At 46.2% G+C, this 24,244-nt stretch overlaps 2 protein-coding genes across 3 annotated transcripts in view; both read left to right on the plus strand.

The window, feature by feature from the left end:
- Positions 1-7,011, plus strand: part of NUP133 (nucleoporin 133) — a 29,001-nt gene extending 21,990 nt beyond the window's left edge. For both annotated transcript variants that reach the window (XM_059841589.1, XM_059841590.1), the window contains 5 exons: positions 409-527; positions 2,008-2,088; positions 3,114-3,178; positions 5,557-5,645; positions 6,662-7,011. In XM_059841589.1, coding sequence (XP_059697572.1) covers positions 409-527; positions 2,008-2,088; positions 3,114-3,178; positions 5,557-5,645; positions 6,662-6,798 — 491 coding nt within the window. In that variant the 3' untranslated portion in view covers positions 6,799-7,011. The remainder of the gene's footprint in view (positions 1-408; positions 528-2,007; positions 2,089-3,113; positions 3,179-5,556; positions 5,646-6,661) is intronic.
- Positions 7,012-10,864: 3,853 nt separating this feature from the next.
- ACTA1 (actin alpha 1, skeletal muscle) lies at positions 10,865-13,261 on the plus strand. The gene is made up of 7 exons (XM_059841592.1): positions 10,865-11,011; positions 11,092-11,234; positions 11,396-11,720; positions 11,863-12,024; positions 12,236-12,427; positions 12,547-12,728; positions 12,844-13,261. Exons 2-7 carry the CDS (start codon positions 11,106-11,108, stop codon positions 12,985-12,987), a joined length of 1,134 nt encoding a protein of 377 aa, XP_059697575.1. The 5' UTR covers positions 10,865-11,011; positions 11,092-11,105; the 3' UTR covers positions 12,988-13,261.
- Positions 13,262-24,244: the final 10,983 nt, after the last annotated feature.

Below are 24,244 nucleotides of genomic sequence, written 5' to 3' on the forward strand. Positions count from 1 at the left end.
CATCCTAAAGCAGCTCACACTGGCAAGTATAAAACAGTCAAAAATTGAACAGTTCATGAGATGGAACATGTCCATTCCACAGCTCCCTCAAGTTGCGACCAGCTCATTTTCCTGTGCAGTGCAACAGCTTCCATCCAATCCTCTGTATTACTTTTGAAGTTTTGGGGCAAAATTAGAGTTATGCATTTTCATTACACTGGGAACATGAGTGGAAAGTAAGATCTGGGAAGGCATATTGAAGTGGAAGTATTTCTGTGCTCTGGGAATGTGGATGGGAGTCCAAAGAGAGTGCTTCATAAACACTTGTAGGCTTGAATAATATTGTGGCTTGACAGTTTCTGTTGTGCCACAAAATTTATTATTACATTTTAGTAACATGAAACATTCATTTCCTTAAATGACTACAAGAAATATCAGAGCAGGAGCGCTTTTTGTTACATCAGGAGACACTTCCCGAACAACTCCTGGCAGAGAAACAGTTGAACCTCAACGATATGCCAGTGCTGTCTGCATCTCAGCTCATTGATGTAAGTGTCCCATGCTGTCTTCATTACACAGGTAAACTTCCAGTATGCTTTCTGCCCCTTTGTGGTGAAATAAATGAGAAAGTCACAACTGCCTTTATCCCTTATATAACTTGCTAAGCACCTAAAGATCTGATGTATGAATTAGTTTGACTTCACTTGGTTTCTACCAGCAAACATCAGAATGATGGGTTTAGTCCTAGTTTTTTCTGTTGAATATGTGCTTTGGAGTGCTGCTGCAAGAAAAAGCAAATCAGATCAGTGGCAGAAGTTGATTTACTGGTCTAAACCAGTTTTTGGATGTGAGACAGTTTTTACCTTCCTTTACATTCTTGATAGAGCAGAACTTTGAAGGCAGAATGAACAAACAATTCTACCTTAGTGGAGAAGGATGCTGCAAGATAGAAAAAGAAAGTCCTAGAAGCAGGAAGAGGCTTTTGGTCACCTGTTGCAAAGAGGCACTGAAATCTTTCTACTTTTATTTTCTTTTACAAAAATCCAACCCATAATGAAACAAAAATTAGAACTGTTCCAGTACAGGGATAAGTAATAGTGCTGACTCCTTTTTCACACTCCTTTCTGGGATTAGCCAGGAACCAGTAGCCTTACTGATTCTGCCTTGTTTGCCACATTTTTTTGCCATCCAGTAATGCGCACAAAAAATACTCCACGAAGAACAGCAATACGTTGTAAAAGAAGTCACTGATGTCTGGGTGTCAATTTTTCTGTATTTTTCTGTAATCCTGTGGAAAATCAAAAGCTAGCATGTAAACAAGCATGTTTGTTTACATTTTGGTCATTTTCTTAGAACTGTGCTAATAGCAGATTATGAAGTCCTTACCTGTGTCTTTCAGTAAGGCTATCTGTGGGATTAGGGAAGGGTAGGAAGTGTCAGTCAGGACTTGGCAAGTGCTGGCACCCCAACAGTTTTCCTTCTGAATTCTCTCTTATTGTCAAACTAGTGTTAATACTTGCTGCTTGCAATGCAAAAATGAAACTCAGTGTAAATTAAGAGAGTGTTAATGTTAATTTTTCTTTGAAGTACTAATTTATAGTTGGGTGATATGAAATACTGAGGGGAACTTGTTGTTTTTAAGGGGTGAAAGGCAGCACATGTGCTGAAGTACTGCTTTGAGCTTAATTACCGAAATAATTCGGAGAGCTTATTTGTGGAACTGAGCTCTGCCTACAGTAGTCCAGGAATGTTACAGCCTTAAATGGCACTTAAATTTGAAACCCAGCAGCCTTGTATCCAATATCATTTGTCCACAGACCATTGTCACGTAGGTGGAATGCTGCTCTAAAACCTTAAGTATATTCCTTACTATAAAAATACTAGCGGTTGAATCAAGACATATTTTCATGAGAAGGTCATGTAAGTAGAGAATATGTGGTGGTCTTCCCACAGTGGGTTGTCCCTGATACCAGTTATGTTAGTTTGTAGGCTAAAAATAATTCTCCGTGTTAATCTCTGATTTCATAGTTGTTCATATGTGATGAGAACAGAAGAGCCAATGAATACGACTTCAAGAAAGCACTTGATCTGCTGGAATATATTGATGAGGTAGGAAAACTTTTTGAAGGATTTCTAGCCTAGAGACCTTTTTATTATTATTTAAGCTAGGGTAGTTAATTAACATATTAGCTTAGTGTATAGTAATTAAGGCAACCCCTGATGTGTTTTTTGTTTGTTTTTAAGTCGCTGGAGACATAATGTCAAGTGTAGTTTAGATAATTTAAGAAAAATTACACTCTTCATCTTCACTTCCCATTTATAGTCTATAGTTTCTTTTCAGAGCCTTGCTTCCCTACAGGCTATCTCCAAACAGACAAAGATCAACTGTTTTTAGTAGTTTAGTTCTTGTGTCTTCCCTCTTGACAGTTTTACTGATTGTCATGAGGTAATGTGGGATAGTCAACATTTTCTAACTTGTAAATAGCTTTGAACCACTGATTTGTCATATGCTTTTTTCCAATTGTATTTTTTTTTCCTTCTCAATGAAATAAATGTTGCTCTAAACCCATGCAATTTCAAATTTTTTCCCACGGATATTAAAATTCCTAACAACTTGTGTAGAACCATTCAGCACAAATCAGAGGTGGTGGTTTCTGTGCAATGAAGACACTGCCCTTTTCAAATCAAATGTATATCTTTGAAAACATTAGTAAATGTTTTCATATAACATGTATCTTAATGTGGACACCAGTGCATGTTAGTTAGCTTGGCCATACCGAAAAAAGAGCTTTTACTCCACTCATCATTTAGCACATGGTAAAATAAAATTTGCCTTGAATATAATGTTTTACAAATTGGTAATTTTGTGCGCTTTTACAACCTCTGTTAGTTGGCTGTCGGCAGTCAAGTGATGCCGTACAAAGTCTGAATCCATGATTTCATATGGAAACAAACAGTGTTTGATGTTTCAACAGTCCAATCAGATTATCTGTTAAAACAGCATATGTTAAAAATTGTGTTTGGTGATTGAAGAATCTAATTCATGGTGCAGTCTATGTGACAGAGTGATTATTTCATTGTAAAAAACCCTAGAACTTTAATATGCCTGTCTTTTCTCCTTTTATGAATTGAAGGAAGAAGAAGTGGATGTAAATGATCTTAAACTTAAAATTCTCTGTAAGGCTCTCCAAAGAGATGGGTAAGTATAAATATAAGTTCCTGCACACAGCTTTTCCAGAATTATATTTTAGTGTATTATTCTCTAATTCACCAAAAATATTTAATTTCACAGAATAAGGTTAGTAAAGTATAATGTGTCTGATCAGAACGTGTTCTTATTTGTAAAGTGAAACCACAGCAAAAAAAAAAAATCTGCAGTATTTTGTTGGTTTATCTCACTGGCAACCTACTGTGCAGTCCTGGCACCTGATGCAGAAATGAACCCATGCAGCTTTTGTTCTTGAACCCTTTCCTAAAGTAAAAGAAGTGACCAATGCTGAACTTTTTTAACCTTTTTTTTTTTCCCTATGAAGCATCTTAATTAGAAGCTTTTTAATAAGATAACACAGGCAGAGGTCACTCCTGCAAGCTTTTATTTCGCTCGGGTTTTGCCATTGAACCACACTGGCAATTTCATTACCTTTTTGAGTTAAAACTGCATTCTTGGCTGTAAGAGATCAAAGCCTAAATGGTGCTTAGAAGAGCCACTCTTGTGGATGTTGAAAACCAAATACAGGCAGAATCCAGTTGGTCACAGAGATCTTCTCATCAGACAGTGGTACTGTTCTTTCCCAGGTTAAATAACAGAAATGGCATTTCCTCCCTTTCCTTTCCAACTCTCAGAAGTCTTCCTACTGTCCTAACTCCCACCTATGTTCCAAGAGGAAGCTAAGGAAGAAAAGATGAGGAGAGAATACATTCCAAATGCACTGTGCCATTTGTGATTAAAATGGAAATAAGCAGCATTTGGATTCACACTTATGCATAGGATAGATTCCAAAAGGCAGTGGTATCTAGGAAATAATTCCTAATTGCATGGCTAAGTTATGTCCATATATAACACAAATCATAAGCAGAGAAAGGCTCACACTATTCCAAGTGTTTTCCATTCCTGTAATTTTAAAGACAGAAGAGTTCAAAAGTGCTGCATGGCACCAATCCAGTTACTGGTTTATGATCTCTCTACCCTGGACAAGCAGGGGAGTTTGAATGTTATATTTTAACAGTTCAGACACGTACAATGGTGACAAGATTTTGGCCACTCTGGCAGCTAACCAGAGGCAATTTGAGATGCAGACTTTACCCTGAATAGTGGGTAGAAAACTTGATGTCCCAGCTGAGTTTCCAGTCCAGCGAGGCTCACAAAGGCTTACAGAGAGGTGGTGTTAACTTTCACCTGTGTGCAAAAGTAAACATTCGAGATGTGACAGCACCTACTTTTGAGGATGGCCTGTGGTTTCTAACTTGAGGGCTACAGATGGTGATGGGGTTCTTGGGTAGGATGGAGAGCCTTGCTGAGTGGGCTTCTAATGCTCTGCTTATGTCCTCACTATCCTCCTCTGTGCCCAAGGGGAGAACATCCCCCTTCCCTCCCTCCTTTCCTCACATTCTTCCCAGTGGAATTAAAGATGTAATCCTAGACATTTAGGAGCTGAAGAGACATCCAGGGTAAAACCAGTGAAGTACAGAGGATTTGTCAATAATAGCTTCTGGATCCAGGTTCAGATCTGTTACAAGCACGTCCCACAGGCCTGTGGTAATTTAGGGAGTGATATGAGAACCAGTTTTGTCTGACAGCTTAGCACATGGAACAGGAAATTTTAACAACTGAAAGGTTAGAATCACAGCAAAACAAGTTAGGTTGGTGTTGAATTTAAACTGGAGCATAGAAAGCTCTGCAAGGATGAAAAATTGTCATTTAAAACAATCTTCCTCTTAGAAAAATCTCTTTGGGATTTTTTTTTATCACAGATGAGATTGGTATTCATAAGTCTTTATGTTTAATCACAAAGTAGATAAACTATTTGTTTTGTGATTGTGTGTGTTGTTACAGGTCTGCAACTTAGATCTTGCCATTTTCCCCCTTTTATTTTCTCAGTGTTTGATATTTGTTTTGTTTTGATTTTTTTTCACATTAGAGAATTGCTTCTTTTGCTTTCTTCTACCAAAAAAAAAAAAATCTACACTTTCATCACCTCAATTGTAGAATATAATTACTGAGAATAGGTAGTGCTTATCTCAATGGATAATACTTTTATATTATCAAAGAAAAATTGTTGCTTGGTTGAGATTTTTAATGGTTTAAAAATAGGAAACATTTCTGTTCTCCTCCTAACTAGACTACATTATAGTAGAGCAGTTTTGTTCCAGTTTTACTGGAATAATTACTAATTAACACAAGGTAGAAAAAACCTCTCGCTTTAAGCTATAACCAAGCACATAATGCTTCCATATGGACGTGTATTAATCACCTTTGATAATTTATCTAATTTTTCCTGTGGTTTGGGGTTTTTTCTTGTTAGTGTTCCTATTATTTTATCTGTGAATTCTTTCCCAAAATTATTCTTTGACTTGCAGATGGTCCTGTTCAGATGGTAGAGATGATCCAATTGAAGCATCTAAAGATAGTATATTTGTGAAAATACTACAAAAGCTGTTGAAAGAAGGTAAAGTGTACTTAAATATAATTGAATGTCTTGAAATTTATGTTTCAAAAGCTGCTTAAGATCAGTATGTAAAAAGTAGCATTATTAAATTCTCAGAGTAATAAAAAATTCATTCCACTAGGCAGTTAAAATCATTTGGAGCTAATTTTATCTCTGTAAACTGTTCAGGGAGATAAGAGATGAGCAGATTTTTTGGTTGTAATATTAGTATCTTTAAGATATTTGCTCAGTAGAGCACTCTACAGATTTTTAGCAGTTGCTTACTGTACAGTAAAGTAGGTCTTCTGGGGGTAAATATGTCTCTCCTGTAAGATACAGGACAGTAACTAATTGACTGTCACGCAGTAGAACTTAATCTATTTTAGCCAATTTTTTTTTCTTTTGTTTTTTCTCTCCAAAAGCCAAAACAAAAAAAATGCACCTCCCATTCTCCACTTAAAGCTGACTATAGGAAGTTATGGCCCTGGAATTTACAGCTGGAGGAGGGGGGGAAAGAAGGGGAGCAATGGGGAGTCAAAGCCTATTTCAAATATTACTGCATAGAAACTTTTTGCAGAACACATAAGGCTTCATGTGAAAAGCACAAAACTTAAGTACTTAAGAAAAGTTCCTGTTTTGTATGTTCAATCCTGTCAATTCCCTTGTATTTTTAAGACTTGCACAGCCTGTGCTGGAACTGTTGCAACTGATATATAGTTATTGTATGACTGAGCTTTCTTTTCTCTTGCCTTTTTTTTATAATTTCTTTTTAGTTTTGATGAAGTGCTATGTAAAGACTTGGATTTTCAGTTTAATCATTGAATTACTGAACTCTGGATTAAAAAAAAAAATTAACTCTGTTTTATGGGCTACTTAAGCTTTATTGTATTTCTTGATGTGTATAATAGAATCAGAGCTTCCCAATTCCAAAAGAGTAATTTAGCTGTGAGGCAGGCAGGGTGTTTACTTAAAAAGTATATTAACTGCTAATGCAAAGTACTTTAATCAGAGATGTAATAAATTGTTTTGTTTTGTAGGAGTTCAGTTAAGTGAGTATTTACCAGAGGTGAAGGACTTGCTTCAAGCAAATGAACTCGGCAACTTGAAATACAACTCTTACTTTGAATTTGTGTTAAAAGCAAACTATGAACTCTATGTTCAGGGACAAGCATGATTCTCACTGGGATTTTAAAATATTTTTTCTAAAGAACTCTTGAATTCATGATTACTTTTTTATATTCCGTTTGGTTTTTTGCTAAAGTTTTGTGGTAAAGTCTGTATGAGTAATATACTTGGTCTTTGACATTGATGCTGTAGTTAGGGGATGCAGAGTTGTGTTTTCAGGCGAAATAAAAATAAAGTTTTCATTTTCTGTGCCTTTCATAAACTTGCTGGTTTGTTCTGTATCTTGATTAGAACATGTCCTGTCTGAGACTCAAGAATACATACAGGGTGAAAATCACACAAAGGGTGAAAATCAGAGACCCACTGCAGAGGGTGGAAACTTGTGTTGTCACTGCTGGGGCTGTGATTTCAGTCAGAGAAAATACTGAACACATTGATGCTGGGTGACTGTGTACATTACTTAAGAAGCAACAGGTTATTCTATCAGATAACTCCACTCTTTCTTTTTACAATACTTCTTGCCTAGTAGAAACTAGGTAATTTCAGTTTTGCATTTTTGTTATTTGCACAAAAAGGATAATTGGTTTGTCACTGATCACTTAGCTTGTCTGTGACAGAAAGGAATAAAGTGCAGATCTCATTCAAAGCCTTCTGGCCCAGTAAATACTCCATTCTTTCAGTTCAGATCTGTTAAACTTTTTCCAGGCATTTCAGCATTGTATCCATTTAACTTCCCTTTAAGCTATTTCTAGCATACATGTAAAATGGGATTAGCAGCTCACCATGCAGTCATTCACAGCAACTGCTTGTGCCTAGGCTCAGAAGAAACCTCGAAAGTGTTTATGAAAGTGTGGGAGTACAGCATGATCTTCCTTACTCCCATGACTTGGTCTCTACTGGTAGGCACTACTAATTTCCTTTTTTCCTTTTGAACCCCAGTGCCCCAGTCAGTTATCTCTGACATAGGAATAATTAAAAAAAAAATCTCAATTATTCTGATTAACAGCAGAATTTAGTCTTTCAATAAAAGTTACTCCAATCTGATGTGTTGCACCTTTCTTTTGCATGTAGCTCAAGAGCCAGAAACTGCAGAGCAACTTGCACGCCCTTATGTTTTACTTGTCTGGCTCCATGCCTGCTGCAACAACTTGATCTAACAGCTGAGAAGGTCAGAAGTTAAATTGGTTGAAGAGAATCCAGTTTCTAGTTTTAAAAGCACAGCTCCCCTTCCGAGGCTTCCCCTCCTCCCTGTACTAATACAGTAAGCTGGGCTGAGAGTCTGAACATGTTTGGAAGAATAGATTTATGTAGAGAGGTTCAAACTAATATGGGAAAGAAATGCACTAGCAGTCATCTTCTAAGATTGTTCTGAGCAGCGAACTTTGCTCTTCTGCAGTCTTGCATGGCTGGGAAGTGTGAGCATAACTCCCAGCTCCGGCTTCAAAGGAGTAGCTCGTTTAAAGCCTTGGAGGAATTCCACGTGTTTGCCTGAATGTCACTTTGAGGGTGGTTTCACATCGATAAACTTAGCAGGGTTTTGGGAGAAAGGGACTAATGGAAGAAGTGATTGCTTGCCCCTGCCAAGACTCCTGAATTTTGCTTGAAGAGCAATCTCTTTGACTGTCCACTATATATCGCTCTGGGGATATCCCATATCTTCCTAGACTTTTGGCCAGATCTCTGTGTTCTGTCAGGAGTGGCAGGGCAAGCCCTGGAAAGCTTGCTCCAGGTGGAAGTGGTTCTGATCACCCTTATCCATTGTTTCAAAGTGCCTGGGTTCCCTGCTGGATCATGTTTAACATGGTTGGTATAAAAGTATTATCCAGGTTTTTGGGAAAGGATGAGCTGTGTAGGGTTTTGAACTGTTTTGCTCGACTGCTGGATTGGGAGGCGCTTGGCGTTTATACAACAGCTTTCCATCTGACTATTGCCAAAACAGAAGGCTACTTACAATGAGTTTACTTAAACAAAGCCTCATTAAAATAACTTCCATGTCTAAACAGATGTTTAATGTTCTTGTACTAGTAATGTTGAACTGGTTCTCTGTTCTGTTGGAAAGTTTGAAGAGTCTGGGACTCAGGGTTATTCCTCCTCTCTGTCCTCTGCTTCATTATGTAATAAATTGTGCTGGTGCAGAACTCGTGTCTCAGATTACTGCTCCAGGAGGATGCCTTCATTTACCACTGCATATGGAAGGTGGCAAATGCCACAGCTCTAGCTTGTTTCTAAGTGTAACAAAAACAAACTTGTGACAAAAAGTTGAGGGTTAAAACTGCCTGAGGGGGATGGAAAGCGCTTCTTGAATAAGGATATACGTTGTTTCTTAAATAGTTATTTTCTCAGTAACGGAGAGCACGCAAAGTACAGGAGGTAGACATTTGTATCCTTTGTTGTCACGGAGCAGCAGGAAAGTTTTTTAGTTGTCATTTTTGATCAGTTTCAGAAGCTATGCATGGTGGATAGTGAGTTCTTTGTGCCCTGTACTGGAAACTAACTCCAACTTGAGACAAAAACCACATTCATTTAGTGAATCCAGATAAACATCAGACCTACCTGTAGAAAATGATATTTTACTCAGAAGCGGGAGAATTTACCATTGCCATTTGGGTACTCTGCTGTAAACTAGATTAGGGTAGAGAGAAAGTAAAAGGGAACAGAAGGGATAGAGTGGGTTTATGCTTGCATCATGTTTCATTGCAGGATTAAGGATGTTTATCTTTCAGCGACGTTCGGGTTTCTGTTACTTGATTTCTGATTCAACACAACCAGCCATATTTTGGAAACCACAATGAAGCACTACAGTTCTGTAAATAGATTTGGTGGTTGTGATGCCTTTAAGTGCTTTCAGGCTTCCGATTTTTGTGATGACAGAAGTGAAGAATAATACAAGTTGAGGAACAGGGCAAGAGAAGAGCACATTTTAATAACAACTTGACAGGAATTCAAAATCTATACCAGAAGGAATTAAATGACTGCCAGAGGTAAAGAAGAATGCTGCCAACCTGAAGGATGCAGAAGTTAAACAGGGGAAAAGAAAAGTTGTCTGCATCTCTGTTATGTGTCTGCTCTGCCTTGCAGTGGAGGAAATCACCTGCAGAAATACCTTCACTCGCGGGAGACTCCTCACAGCACAGTGCTTCCAGCCTACTATTCCTCTTCCTTCTTGCCTGACTCCCTAAATTTTCAAAGGATTTACACTTGACTGACTGTGTCTTCAGAGAGGATCATGAAGGTTGATTTGCATCAACATGGTGTCAGGGCTGCAAATCTGCTTGCATTACTGCCTCTTCTTTCCCTTGGAAACCAAGTGTCTGTAAAATCTTCCAAGTGTCCCACATGGAATCTCTGCCTAAATACCCATGGCTGAAGGAGATGAACTGTTCCTTTTCACTTGCATAGTATCTTCAGCTCGTCAGGGATGACTCACCTGTGAGACCACACTCATTTTGGAAAGGGTGAGCCACAGGGATGGCTGAAGGGTTCCCATGTAGCCTGGCCAAGCTCAGCGGCCAGCAATGGGCACTCGTAATGGCACCAGCATTCACCACTACGTCAGGCTTCTGGGATCAGACCAGGATTAATCCTTTACCGGGCTTCTCTTCAGGCATTTGTCTGACAGATGTTGTCCCGTGCATTTATTTTCCATTTTTAAATCACAGCAAAGAAACCATGCACGGCTTTAACTTCATGTGTAAAATTGTGAGTTTTGCATGGGCTGTCGCCGTGTGCCCTGCAAACCAGGGATTTACCTTGTCACTTCTCTCCCAGTTCCCTTTCTCCCCCTGGGCTCACCTACAGCTGTGGGATAGACCCGGGAGAGACGCGTTTCCCTTCGCAGCCCCGAGCCTTGGCACGTGGTGGCCGCGGAGCCGATGCCGCTCTCCTCCTGCCCCGCTGAGCCCCGCGGCGCTCCCGGCCGCCCCCACCTGCTTTGCCCTTAACGGGGCCGGTGCTGCCGGGGGATTATTTCGGCCCCGGCTGCGGGCGGTGGCGGGGGGGGCTCGGCAGACGCGCCTTATACGGCCGGGCCCGGCTCACCTGGGCCGGGGCCAGGAGCGCCTTCTTTGGGCACCGCCGGGCCGGGGCCGCGCCGGGCCCGACACCAAATATGGGGACGGCCGGGGCCGCATTCCTGGGGGCCGGTCGCTGCCGCCGCCCGCCGTGATAAAAGGCTCGGCGGCGGCCGCGGCGGCCACGAGTGACCCGGCGAGGAGCGGGAGCCTCTCTCTCTGCCCGACGCGCGCAGCCCGCAGCCAGCCCAGGTAAGCCCCGGCCCCGCCGCCACCGCCCGCGGCTGCCGGCCGGCCGTGAGGCTCAGCCCCGCTGCCCTGTGCCCCCGCAGACACAGCCGAGACCATGTGTGACGAGGACGAGACCACCGCGCTCGTGTGCGACAACGGCTCCGGCCTGGTGAAGGCTGGCTTCGCCGGGGACGATGCCCCCAGGGCTGTGTTCCCCTCCATCGTTGGCCGCCCCCGCCATCAGGTACGGCGCACTCCCCCTCCGAGCCTCCCCGCACGCCCTGCCACAGCCGTGGCTGCGGATCCCTGCTGCCTTCCAGCCCTCCGCATCCTCCCGTCCTGCTGGGGAGCCCCGTGCTGCTGCCCGTGGAGAGGTTGCTGAGCCCCCTCTTTCCTCCCCTGCAGGGCGTCATGGTGGGTATGGGTCAGAAGGACTCCTACGTAGGAGATGAAGCCCAGAGCAAGAGAGGTATCCTGACCCTGAAGTACCCAATTGAACACGGCATCATCACAAACTGGGACGACATGGAGAAGATCTGGCACCACACCTTCTACAATGAGCTGCGTGTCGCCCCAGAGGAGCACCCCACTCTGCTCACTGAGGCCCCCCTTAACCCCAAAGCCAACCGTGAAAAGATGACCCAAATCATGTTTGAGACCTTCAACGTCCCTGCCATGTATGTGGCCATCCAGGCTGTGCTGTCCCTGTACGCCTCTGGCCGTACCACTGGTGAGTGCAAAGTCCTGCTGGCTCCTCTTCCCCGAGCAAGGACGCCCAGGACTGGTCCCCTACCTCTGACAAGCACTCTGCCCCCCAGGGCAGGACTCTCTGTGGGCCACATCTCTCATATGACTGCTTCTTGTCTCCCCAGGTATCGTGCTGGACTCCGGTGATGGTGTGACACACAACGTCCCCATCTATGAAGGGTATGCTCTGCCCCACGCCATCATGCGCTTGGATCTGGCCGGCCGGGACCTCACAGACTACCTGATGAAGATCCTGACTGAGCGTGGCTATTCCTTTGTCACCACAGGTAAGCACCATTCCCTCCTCCAAAAAGTTCCCTCTCGCTTCCAACCTTCTCATTTCTAGAGATGCTTTCACCCCGTTGCAAGCCCCAGAAACAGTTCCTGGGGGGAGCTTATGTGTGGCTGGGCTCTGGAGTCCCAGAGAGCTATGGAGGCAGCTCAAGTGCTCCCTGTTCCTCCTCTGCAAACACTGATGCCTTTGCTCCCCCCTGACAGCTGAACGTGAGATTGTCCGTGACATCAAGGAGAAGCTGTGCTATGTGGCACTGGACTTTGAGAACGAGATGGCCACCGCTGCCTCTTCCTCCTCCCTCGAGAAGAGCTACGAGCTGCCTGACGGGCAGGTCATCACCATCGGCAATGAGCGTTTCCGCTGCCCAGAAACCCTCTTCCAGCCTTCCTTCATCGGTGCGTGCCCCCCTCCCTCTCTCTTCCCTCGGCAGCTCTCCCCTCTCTCCAGAGCCACCCCGCAGAGCTCTCGCTTTGCACTTAACCTGTGCCTGCCTGTTTCCCCCTGCTGCCCTCAGGCATGGAGTCCGCAGGTATCCATGAGACCACCTACAACAGCATCATGAAGTGCGACATCGACATCAGGAAGGACCTGTACGCCAACAACGTCATGTCCGGGGGTACCACCATGTACCCAGGTATCGCTGACCGCATGCAGAAGGAGATCACAGCCCTGGCCCCCAGCACGATGAAGATCAAGGTAAGGCTGGAGCACGAAGCTCCTGGGAGCAGCTGCATGGGGCCGAGCACAGCCCCGTGCCTGCCCCCGCAGCAGAGTCCTGTGTACTGATCCCAGCTCTCTTGGTGTTTTCCAGATCATTGCCCCGCCTGAGCGTAAGTACTCTGTCTGGATCGGTGGCTCCATCCTGGCCTCCCTGTCCACCTTCCAGCAGATGTGGATCACAAAGCAGGAATATGATGAAGCTGGCCCATCCATTGTCCACCGTAAATGCTTCTAAACATGTTTACATGATCACTTTGCCAACCACGCTCAGGATGACGACCTTCAAGGTTGCAGGCAGCCGAGGGCCTGCAACAGCCATGTAACTTTCTATTTTGTAACAATTTCTGGTTACTGTTGCTGCAAAGCTCCATGTGACACAGTGTATGTAAAGTGTACATAAATTAATTTATTTTACCTCGTTTTGTTTGTTTTTAAAACCAATGCCCTGTGGAAGGAAACAAAAAACTTCAAGAAGCATTAAATCATCAGTCATTCTGTCACACCCCTAATGCTGTCGTTTGTCTTCATTTGCTTGGGTTCTTCCATCACTTGCGGACTTGGCGTGGGGGCGGTGGGCAGAGGGGCTGAAGTCCCAGATAGGAAGGGGACTGGGGAGGGGACAGGACTCCAGCCAGAGGAGCCAGCTCTGTGACTGCCTTGGGCTGCAGGCTGCTCGGCGGCGCTGAGGGCAGTGCAGCATCACACCCCGGCACTCTGCAGTGTGCCAGTCCCAGGCGGGAAAGGGTTACCTGCAGCCTTTGCTTGCAAAACATTTCTTTTGGCTCAGCCTGCCAAAAAAGTAGCCCTGGCATGCTCCCGAGGAAGGCAAGGCTGGGGCTGAGGGCAGGTGGCGGGTGCAGGTTAAATAAAGAGCTTTCCACTCCACTTATGGGAAGCCCACCTGCCATGGTGCTGTCCCCGGGGTGCTGAGGGCAGCCAGGGCCACTTCCTCACCCTGCCTGACTCGCTTGCCCTTGCCAGTGGTCAGGCACGGGGAGCTGCCTGCTGAGGAACCACCCCCTCTTCTGCCTCCTCGAACCACCCCTCCCGGGATCACGTCCTGTACTCAGGAACTCCCCAGGAGCCCGAAGGAAAATCCCAGGGACTTCCCCTTGCCGAGGGCCTTTGCCTGCCCTGAGATGATTTTCAGATGAACTTCCAGCCCAGGAAAGTTTTTTTGCTCTGCTGTGGCTAAGGGTGCATTTGTTTTGCATTCTGGCTGGTTTTACTTGCACTAAAGTGAGACCATTACATGAGTTCGCACTCATGTAACACTTTTGTTTAGGACTATCCCAAAGCAAAAACCTGTGGGAGGAGCAGCCCTGGTCCTTCCTTGGGACCTGAGAGCAGGGAGGGCCACAGGGCAGCCCTAAGGGCTCTCAATGACTGGGGAGGGACTGGAAACTGGTTGTTTCTCAAAAACCAGTTGCTTCTCAAAAAGCAAACATGAATTTTTGTTGCCATTTGTGTAATGGCACACACTCCCTCTGTCAGCTCCCTGCTGGGATTTTGGGAGGTGCTTAGCCTTAAGTCCTCAGTACTTGACCCCTGACCTCAGGTTCACTTGTGGCTTAGGTGATGTTATGAGATGGATTTTAGGACCTGCTTCTGCTACTTAACTAAAAGACTGTTTTAAAAGCACAGACAAAATTAGCTTAGAATAGTAGCGACATGAGTTAGACAGCATTCTCAGACTCCACTTTTTCACCTATAATATTAATTTTTGTCCCTAAACCCACGATGGAACAGGCTGATTTTTGAAAGGGGGAGTGATGCTGAGCCAGCCACTCACCTCCAGCCTGATCAAAATCAAAGGGATCAGGAGATGCTTACTCCTCCTGAACGAAGGCCTATATTTTGCAGTGCCAAACTTGGGTTTAGGACCCCTCATGAGCACAACTGTGGGCAGGGCAGAAATGAGTCCCTCAGCAGTCACACCACCTTGCACTGAGAGGCTGATGCTGCCACTGCCTCGTCATTATCTGCTGCCTCTAACAGCAGCATTTGGTCTCACTCTAACACACAGCATCAGGTATTCTCAACAGCCTCTGTGCCAGTTTCATTCAGATGAAGATAAATGACCTAAAGTACATTCTAACAGCTGAAAAGAAGTGACTGGTTTGCTGGTTTTGTTGCTTAATCAGTGAACAGGGATACCGTGAGTCTTCAGCCCATGAAACCACCCTGTTCAGGTTTTAATTTCAAACTGAAATGCTCTCTTTATCCTGAAAGCAGCCTTTTATTTGGGCTTGGGGTTTTCCTTAATATTTTTAGCAACTGAAGACAGATTGTTTGGAACCAGGTGAGTTGGATTTTCATATGGCTCACAAGCCCCATTGTTGGGAAGGTGCTTTGGGGAATTTTGGTTGTGTGCCGTGGTCTGGGTTTGGCCTTTATTGTGCAGTTGTCAGGAATTTCATTGCCCTCCCTGTGCCTGTAACAGAGCTGTTGGCAGCAGGCAGAGGATCCCCAGGACCCAAAGGATCCCCAAGACCAGCATCCTCTGTTTTGAGAAAGGCAGAGCGAGAAATGGGGCATCAGAGGAGTAAAAGGGGATAGAAGGAAGGATGCAGGACACTCACATACTGTGGGAAGGAGAGTAACAAAGGGGAATGGCTCTTCCCTGCACCAAAAACATCCTCTGGGGCTGCAGCTCACTGCTTGCTCCACTGCCATCTGGGTCAGGGGCTGGACCAGTGCTGGGCAGCCCTACATAACTTCAGTCTACATACAGTGGGCAATGCAAGAAGATGCCCTTGGTTCAAATATCACCAAGGGATGGAAAATCTCGAGAGAGGAATAGTCCTTGAAAGGACAAAAATGATGTGGTGCTGTTTAAATGAGCTTGGGAGGCGCAGTCATGGCTGGGTTTTGATGTAAGCTTCCCCCAGATCTGCAGATGCCTGGGCCGTTACCTGAATTATATCAGGAGCTAAGGGAAAACCTGGGTTCTGAGGGAAAGTCTTGAGGGAGCCTCTGAACAAAAGAGCACAGGAAATCCTGGAGAAGATGAGCACACTGGAGGGGTTTCCTAATTTTATTTTGATACAGATTTTTCTGAAGTGGAAATCTGCATTTGCACAGAGAGCAGAATGTGGCCCAGGATAGGCTACCCTCTCACAAAGGGGATGGCTTTGTGCACAGGGAACTGGCACCCAATGCTTCTCCCCTTGGGTTCCAAAACTGCAGAAATAAAAACACACAGTATTTTCTGGGCTTGGGTTTGCTGGGAGGAACTGAACACCCCCTCGGACATGCCATCAGTGCAGCCCCACTGTGTACTCTGTTGTCTGTGTGCCTCTCATGGACATTTGTCCAGTAATATTTATTAAAAGAGTTTTACTAAAGGGACACTTGCAAATTATCACTGCTTTTAACAGGAAACTCCTAAAGTGAGGCATTAAAACAAAGACCTTCAAAGATTCAAACAATTTTATTTTATAGGAAAATTTTGTGCTGTTTCTATTTCATTAATCCACAGGAAGAAATAATTGAACATTTCTTGTTAGGGCATATTTGTTTGTTTATTTATTTTGAACCAAACAGGCATTTTTTCTTTAAAAAAAACAAAACAAAACAAAACAAAAAAAAAAAAAAAACCAAAAAAAAAAAACAAAAAAAGAGCTGTGCAGTTGTATAGATTTCCATGGCTCATCTCCTGGGGCTGGAAAATGGAGTGCACAAGGGTGACTGTAACCTATTGATCAGCCAGTGGATAACTGCAGGCAGTGCTGGTGTGCAGGGATCCCAAGTGGGACAGATGCCAGTCAGCGTGGGCTGCTTTAGCCACAGGACCATTGGAAGTGTCCCCCAGCCCTGAGAGCTTTCCTGGGAATTGCTGTGGCTTTGGGAATCCCCTTCAGACCCTCATGGCCACAAAGTATTTTGGAGGGACCAAAACGTTCTGGCTGCAGGCTATGGGAAGCAGTTGCATTTGCAGCTTGCTTAGACTCTGTTTTTCATGTGTCCTGGATCTGAAATACAAAGCAGCTCCTGATTGCTCCGCGGCACGGAAAGCTGGAGCGTTGCTGGCTCCCACTCGGGCTGTGGGCTCTGTGTTATGGGGGTGAGCAAATGTTGGGGAAATCTTTCACTTCCCCCCTCCAGGGCACCCTGTCAGCCTTGGAACTACGCTGCCCAGTGCAGAGCTGGGGCCAGCAGTGAGCAAAGCCCCCTCCGTGCTGACTCCGGGCAGCTCACCCTGTGTGCTCGCAGGGACCACGGCCAAACCCCGTCTGCTCTCGGCTGCTCAAGGCCACGCTCTGAAAATAAAGCTGCAGCTTGGAGGCAGTTCTGGTGTTGATGTTCAGGGAGTGCCACAGGCAGCCCGGGAATGAGCCTCTATGTAACCCCACCTCAGGGAGCTGCATATATATAGATCCCTGGAAGCAGTTTTCTTCCTTGGCACATCGCTCCCACCCATAACTCGCTCCAAACAAACACTCCCCGCTCCCCTGTGCCCTCACTGCTTGGCTTCCAGCAGCTTCTCTCTCTTCCAGGGTAAACAAGGCTTTAAAGTTGAGAAATCTACTGCTGGAGGGAGGAGGGAAAAGGGGGAAGATGGCCTTGTAAGAAGATGCTGGCACTTGCTTGGAGATGAGCAGCCCAAACTCAGCATCAGCAGGCATCAATCAGCCCTTGAGCCTGGCTCACAGAGGCACGGGGACCTGGGCTGTGTTTGCGCTTTACCTGGCTCACAGAGACACAGGGATCTGGGCTGTGATTGCCCTTGACCTGGCTCACAGGGGCACGGGGACCTGGGCTGTGTTTGCCCTTGACCTGGCTCTCAGAGACACAGGGACCTGGGCTGTGATTACCCTTGACTTGGCTCACAGGGGCATGGGGACCTGGGCTGTGATTACCCTTGACCTGGCTCACAGGGGCACGGGGACCTGGGCTGTGATTGCAGTGGAGCTCACGCCCTGTCACACTCCTGCTGGTTTGTCCTCTCTCCAAAGCAAAAGTGCTGTAAGGCTTCAGGTGCAGGTGTGTAAGGAGATCTCTGTATGGGTGGAGCTCTGTTCTTTTCCCAGGGGAAGAGCTGTCCTGGTGCAGGCAGGCAGGGACAAGGATTCTCCCACGGGCAGAGTGATGGTGGTCACAGGAGAGTCACCCTTCAGCTCACAGCGCTGGTTCCTCAAACCCCCAGACACAGACAATATCTAATGGATTTGAGTGCAAAATAAAGGGATTTACACTGCTGTTTGGGGTGGCCAGTGCTGAGCTGTGGGTGCTGCATGGCTAGGTCAGAGCTGGGAAGGGGAAGGGGCCATGCAAGAAGCACAGCACTGCCAGCTGTGCTGAGGGAGCAGAGAGTGTCAGAGCAGTCCTGCTCTTCCCAAACCTCCCTGTGCCTTCCTGCAGAGGGAAGGAAGGAGATCTGAAGCAGATCAACACAAAAGAAGCCCACAAGGGTTTCCCAGGGCAACTATACCTGCTTCTGTAAGGCTTTTAAATTCCCTTTAGCAAGAATAATCACAAAAAATAGTTACAATAACAGAGGCATAGGAGTATACCCAGTTTGAGTCTGGTGGCGTTGAACAACGCTGTCACTGGGCTACCTGCCTGCAGAGCACAGCCAAAGGGCACCGTGGGGAGCTCTGCCTGCCCTGCACCACATTCTGTGCTGAAAATTAGTAGGTCCAGGTGCTAAAGCTGCCCACTTTCTTGCCACAAGTTTTTCAGAGTGGTCTGGGGGGACTGAGGCACTTTTCCAAAGGCAGGGTATTGTCTCTACAGGGATTTCTTGTCCTGGAAGCCCTTATCCTCAACACATGAAAAATTAAAAAAAAAATCTACTAAGAGCTACCAAAAATTCCTTATCCCAATCATTTTATAGTGATGTAGTGATGGTGTTATTCCTACTTAATCCCAGCAGCACTGCAGCAGGTGACAGGCCATGTTTCTGTGACTGCAGGAACCAAGCAGTTCACATTGAAAAGTTGATTTGCTTTCTCCTTTCTCCTTTCCCATACCAAATCTTCATCACAATTTCCTCTGTGACCATGAGCAAGTCAACATTCAGAGCGCTGTGTGTTGCCAGCAATGTGGCTTTCCTATTTCCCATCTCAAAGGAAGATAAAGAAGAATAGCTAATGCCCATAAAGGGTTTTGAGATGTTGTCATAGAAGGTGATTGGAGAATGCGAAATACTTGTGATCCTAAATTTAGCTCTGAAAGTCATACAGACCAGTTTCCTGGCACAAATACCAGAGAAAGTCTTGAAATCTGAACATTTTCCAATTACAGCCACAAACTGGAGGCTGCAGCAGCCACAGGTGGTTCTGGGAATCTCTGGCTGTGCCTCCTGCAAGTCCTTTGCCTTGCTGAGAGCCCAGACCTCCCACTTCCTCCCAAGCTGCTCCCACCAGCAACCCAAAACACCAGCAGTTTCTGTCCTCCTTTGGGTGTGGTGCTTCTCTATTAGACCTCCAACAGCCCTTTGTGATAAGATTATTTTTCAAATCTAATAGAAGTGACAAATTTAGGAGAATTACAGTGTCCAAACCAGTCTACTCAGGGACTATTTGCAAAATCCTTCTTGGGATAAATCTTTCCGGAGAAACATGGTGGTTGATTTTAGATCTTCTACTTTGAGATGTATTCCTTCCTTCTTTCCTTAATTTTTGCTAGTCCACTGAAGACAGCCCATCCTGGCTGGCCAGGACTGCATGGCCAAGGTGTTCTGATTCCTTTGTTCACATTTGATGGGTTATATGCCAGACAGGTTAATAAGATTGGTTCTGCTTAGACAGCAAAATATGGTATTAAGTGGAACTTGGAGCTAAATTCCAAAGTCAATTTTAAAAGGGTGTAATTTAATCCTTGAACTACTTATCTTCTGCTGACTCGTTGCTTTATCTTTTTCAGTGCCTGCTGCACAAGTGCCTGAGTGGAGAAGCAATTGTTTGACAGAAAGTTGATGTAACCCCTGTCACAAAACCTTGACCAGAATCCAGACACCAGGTGTGGCTCTGCCCAGACTGGAGGTGCTTGGTTTCTTCACCAGTTGCAGCTTCCTGTGGCAAAGGCTGCAGCAGGACAGTGGGCAGCCCGGGGAGTGCACCTGCTGAATGTGCATCACCGTTTAAAAATAAAAAGGGGAGAGAAAAGAATAACATGGAAAATATTGCAAGGTCAGCAGATGGCAGGGGAAGGGCTCGTGCCTGGGCAGGGGAGATTGGGCAAGGACAGGACAAATACTGGGATGGAGGCATAGCCACGTAAAGAGGAGGTGTCTGGGATGTTCTGCAGCACAGAAGTAATGGAGAAGGCTCCGGGTACTGCAGTGACATTACACTCAGTATTCATTTCTACTGTTTGTGTGTGGTAGATTGGCTCTATTTCAGCATTGCAGCAAAGTTTCAGCCTGTGTACACAGTCTCAGACACCCTCTGCTGCAGTGCAAACGTGCTGGAGTTGATTCAGCCCCACTGAAGCTGAGGAGGACCTTCAGATTTAGTTAATTTTTAAGTGTTTGAATAGTCGGGGGTCAGATCAAGTGAAAAAGCCATAGCAATAAAAGGAATCACAAGAGGAAGCAGAAAGGAGAAAGAAGGAATAATTAATTTTGCAGCTGTAGGTCCAGAGAAACCTGGCTTGGCTTGAGGCATGGAATATATAAGATGTATGCATTGAATCAGTTGCCTGTTCTGCAGAGATTTTATTGCTCATTTCATCATTCACATTAATTTTTCTCCATTTTCTACGGAAGAATCTGTCTGAATTAAGGATCAGTTGAGCAAATGAGGGTATAGAAGAAAACTGAAGAGCAGTAAGACCCAAGTCTGGACCACAGGTGTTCTGTAGGAGTTGTAGTTTTGACAAATAAGATACATGGGTGGGGAAAAAAAAGCATTAAGAGAGAAAATGTTTTATGACATAATTGTTATGCCATGGACTTTGTGCTGGGAAAGAGTGCTGAGCTGCAGAGCTGGGAGCAATGGTAGGCTCAAACTCCAAGGAGGTGTTTTCCTTTCTGACTCTGGTTTATCTCTGACCAGCACAACGGAGTGGCTTTGGAATAGTTTTGGAGAAAGAAGCATGAATACACTGACTGCACTTGGGAAGGGTGTTTTTATATGGGAGGTGTAACTGTAAGGAGGGTTTGGTATTGCTAAATGAATATTTAAAGCAAGTGTCTGATAAGTTCTTCACTAGCAGTTTGACTTGTGAGTCATGTTGCACAGTCCCCAGCCATGCCCCTCTCTATTTATAAAGTCATGCCTTGCTAAATCTGACTCTCTAAATGAGCCCTTCAAGTTGTGGAGGGGATTCTAGTGGCACAGTGTGGGAACCAGGGAACAATTTGGAGGGGTAAGGGAAGTTAGAAAGGACACCACAAATCACTGCATGCTGATTGCCCTCTGAAGACCAGATCAAATGGGCTGCTAGGCTTTTTCACCATGAAAAAGTCCAGGAGGCAGGGGTGGATGGCTTCAGTCTGCTGAGCACGAGGTGGAGGAAGAAGAGTAGGGTGAAGGTTCATCTGAGCCCCTGCAGGTGTTGCAGGATGTGTGGAGGAGCAGGAGGAGGTCACTCCAGGGAAGCAAGCCAACAAACCCAACAGCCAGTGCTTTTCTCCTGTGCACAGTGCCTGGAGGGAGGCTGGGGAGCTGCTGGAGCTGCTCCCTGCCTCAGCTAGAAGTGGAGTGGAGCCTCAGGGGGTCCCTGCTGGCATCTGCCCTGGAGCCCTTTCCAGGTCACTGCCCCTCAGCTGGCTGTGGCTGTGGGGTGCCTCGGTGCTGACAGGGCTGAGATGTGCAGGACAGGAGGGATGCATCTCCAGAGCTGCATCCTCCTCCCCAGCTGGCTGGAGCTGCAATAAAGTGTGTTTCCAAATGCTGACAACATACTGGTTATCAAGTAGGTGCAGGACAGGGGAGATGAGGCAAAAGGACATGAGGAATGCATGGAAATTGTACTGGGAAGCACAGCAGGGGTGCCAATAAAGGTAGAAGGAAGAGTCCTGACCTGCTTTGCCTATCTCTTCACAAACAACAGGCAAGGAGGGACAAACACATGCAAATTGCTTTTAAAGAGTGGTTTGGATGAATGCATGATTTAATTTTTTCCCTGCCAGTCCTTTTTCCATAGTGGTCATCTGCAAATGACTGGTACATCAGAGATGAGGGCTGAGTGTGGGACACGGGTACATCCTGAGCCTGCCTTTGCAGAAGTGGGGCCCCATCACATGTAATGATTACCTGGGGAGACAAATGCCATCACTCCCAATGTCCCCCCCTTCCTTCTTCTTCCTCCCACTTTCTACACTGACATGATGCCATATGGTCTGGAATATCACTTTGGTCAGCTGGGGTCACCTCTCCTGGACTCCCATTCTCCCCCAACTTCCTCACCAGTATGACAGTACCAAAAGCAGAAAAGGCCTTGGCTCTGTGTAAGCCCTGCTCAGCAATAACAAAAACATCTCCACATTATCAACCCTGTTTTCTGCACAAATCCAAAACACAGTCCCATACCGGCCACTGTGGAGAAAATTAACTTTAACCTCAGCCAAACCCAGCACCTTGGGAAGCAGATCGGTGGGGTTACAGCACCCCCTGTTTCTGAGACTTTAGTGACTGAAGGAACTGGTTTTATTCCTGCTCCCCTCTTTCTGTGTGCAGGAGCTAATTGTTTTCTGCTGGACGAGGTTTGGCTCTGAAGGACTTCACAGGAAGCCAGTTTATTTCCTGTCCAGCTCAGCAGGGCAGCACTGCCATAGTGTTCATTCACCTATCCTGAGTGCCCTCCTCCAAAGAGGGTTTGGAGCAGACAATGGGGCTGAGCACACCAGGGGGACAGCATCTGGAAGCAGTCTCACAGGGCTCTACACAAATGAATGAGTGTTTCATCCTACTGAGCCAGAGGAATATGTTTCTCTGGTCTGGCAAGGCATGGGGAGCAGGATTGTGGGGTTCACAAGGGTGCCCCCACAGCTGTGGGAGTGCCAGGAGCACAGGCCAGAGCCCCAGACTCCCAGTCTCCTCTCTCAGGAGTAAAGCTAGCCACCTCAGCAGCCACTGCTAGCAAAATGCCCTGCTCAGTAATCTTCTCCTATGAGCTTGGCTCAGTGAAGCTTTTATAGTTCTGTGTCCCCCAAGCTTCTCACAGTGTCCATCATCTCCGACCCAGGGCAAGCGGGGCAGCGGGTGAATGTCGGTGCTGGGGCAGGATGTGACAAGCTCCACAACCAGTTCCTTTTCTGCATCACCCTTGGCTCCCTTCAGTGGCAAAATCAGCACATAATTTTCCAGAAGCAGCCTGGCTGATGCTTACAGTGATGCTCCTGGACATGGATGGCTCACTTTGTGTGGGGTGGCAGGGAGAAGGGGGTCAGGGCACCAGGGTGGATTTTTGCAGGGAGAAGTCTGGTTCACAGGAGGCTCAGGCTGGATTCCCACCAGCAGGCTGGGGAGATGAAAGCCAGCCTAACACTGCTCTCCAGAGCCAACAGGTTCCCCGTGCTGAGTGGGTAATTCATTATAAACAATACATGCAGATGTCAGCACTCTCTGGAGGAGCAGCTCACAGGTTCTCCTCAAGAGCATCCATTTGTCAAAACCATTCTCAAGATAATTTCTGGTGCCTCAGAGGGATGCTGTGTTTCAAGCTGGGGATTTTTCCACTGGGCACAGGTTTTGCTTGCTCCCCATCCTCTGAGAACTGAAATCTGAGGGCCAAGCCATGCGACAGCAGAACTGAGGTACCCTTCTTGTAGGGATGCTGCAGGATCCACAGCTGCTTTTTGATTGCAGCTGGCCTTTTTGGTGACTGTCCTTGTGAGGAGGCTGCTTTGCCAGAGGATGGAGAGCACTAGAGGGGACAAACAGGTGCCCGGAGACAAATATATTAAAATTTTGCTGAACAGCTGGATTTCCTCCCAGGAAGTGATGAGGAAACCCTTAAGACACGATGGGTGATTTTACAGAATGCTGTGCGATGTGAGGGGCTGCAGATACACACCCTGCTGCCCGCCAAGGGAGGCTGGTACTTTACCTACCCTGGAGGAGGCTTGGGCTGGCGGCTGTGTGTCCCCTGCTGGCCATGCAGCAGGGCCGGGGGGTGCAGGACAATGCCAGACAGGCCAGGATGGCTTCACAGCGGTGCTGACAGGGCTGAGCCCCTGCCGCAGGGCTGTCCCGCCGCCTCGGCCACCAGCGGGTCACCGGCATGCGCCTCACCCTCCCCGGGGTGTCCTGATGCTCCTTGCCTAGCAGCAGCATTCCTTGCAGCTCCCTCAGGCAGAGCCGGGGGGATGCCGAGGTTATTTACACAGACACAGAAAGTCCTTTTCCAAAAGGAAAACTGCAAAGCTGGTGAGCGGTCGGCAGCGCTTAGCACGTATGTGTGCGCTCAGGCTGCTGGCCGGGGCTGCTACCAAGGCGAGGGAAGGGGCACGATAAGACTTTAATCTCCCTCCTCGCTGGGGGATAAACGAACCCTGGCTGCGTGGCATTTCCCAGCCCGGTAGCCAAAAGGCTGATCCC

The sequence above is a fragment of the Haemorhous mexicanus genome, chromosome 3 (genome assembly GCF_027477595.1).
Source record: "Haemorhous mexicanus isolate bHaeMex1 chromosome 3, bHaeMex1.pri, whole genome shotgun sequence".
NCBI classification, from domain to species: domain Eukaryota; kingdom Metazoa; phylum Chordata; class Aves; order Passeriformes; family Fringillidae; genus Haemorhous; species Haemorhous mexicanus.

What these genes read in the sequence shown, in the direction of transcription:
- ACTA1 (XM_059841592.1), top strand. Translation starts at nt 11,106, where the DNA reads ATGTGTGACGAGGACGAGACCACCGCGCTCGTGTGCGACAACGGCTCC. An exon ending in CTATTCCTTTGTCACCACAG is followed by an intron (nt 12,025 to 12,235) that starts GTAAGCACCATT and finishes CCCCCCTGACAG; the next exon opens with CTGAACGTGAGATTGTCCGT. An exon ending in CCAGCACGATGAAGATCAAG is followed by an intron (nt 12,729 to 12,843) that starts GTAAGGCTGGAG and finishes GGTGTTTTCCAG; the next exon opens with ATCATTGCCCCGCCTGAGCG.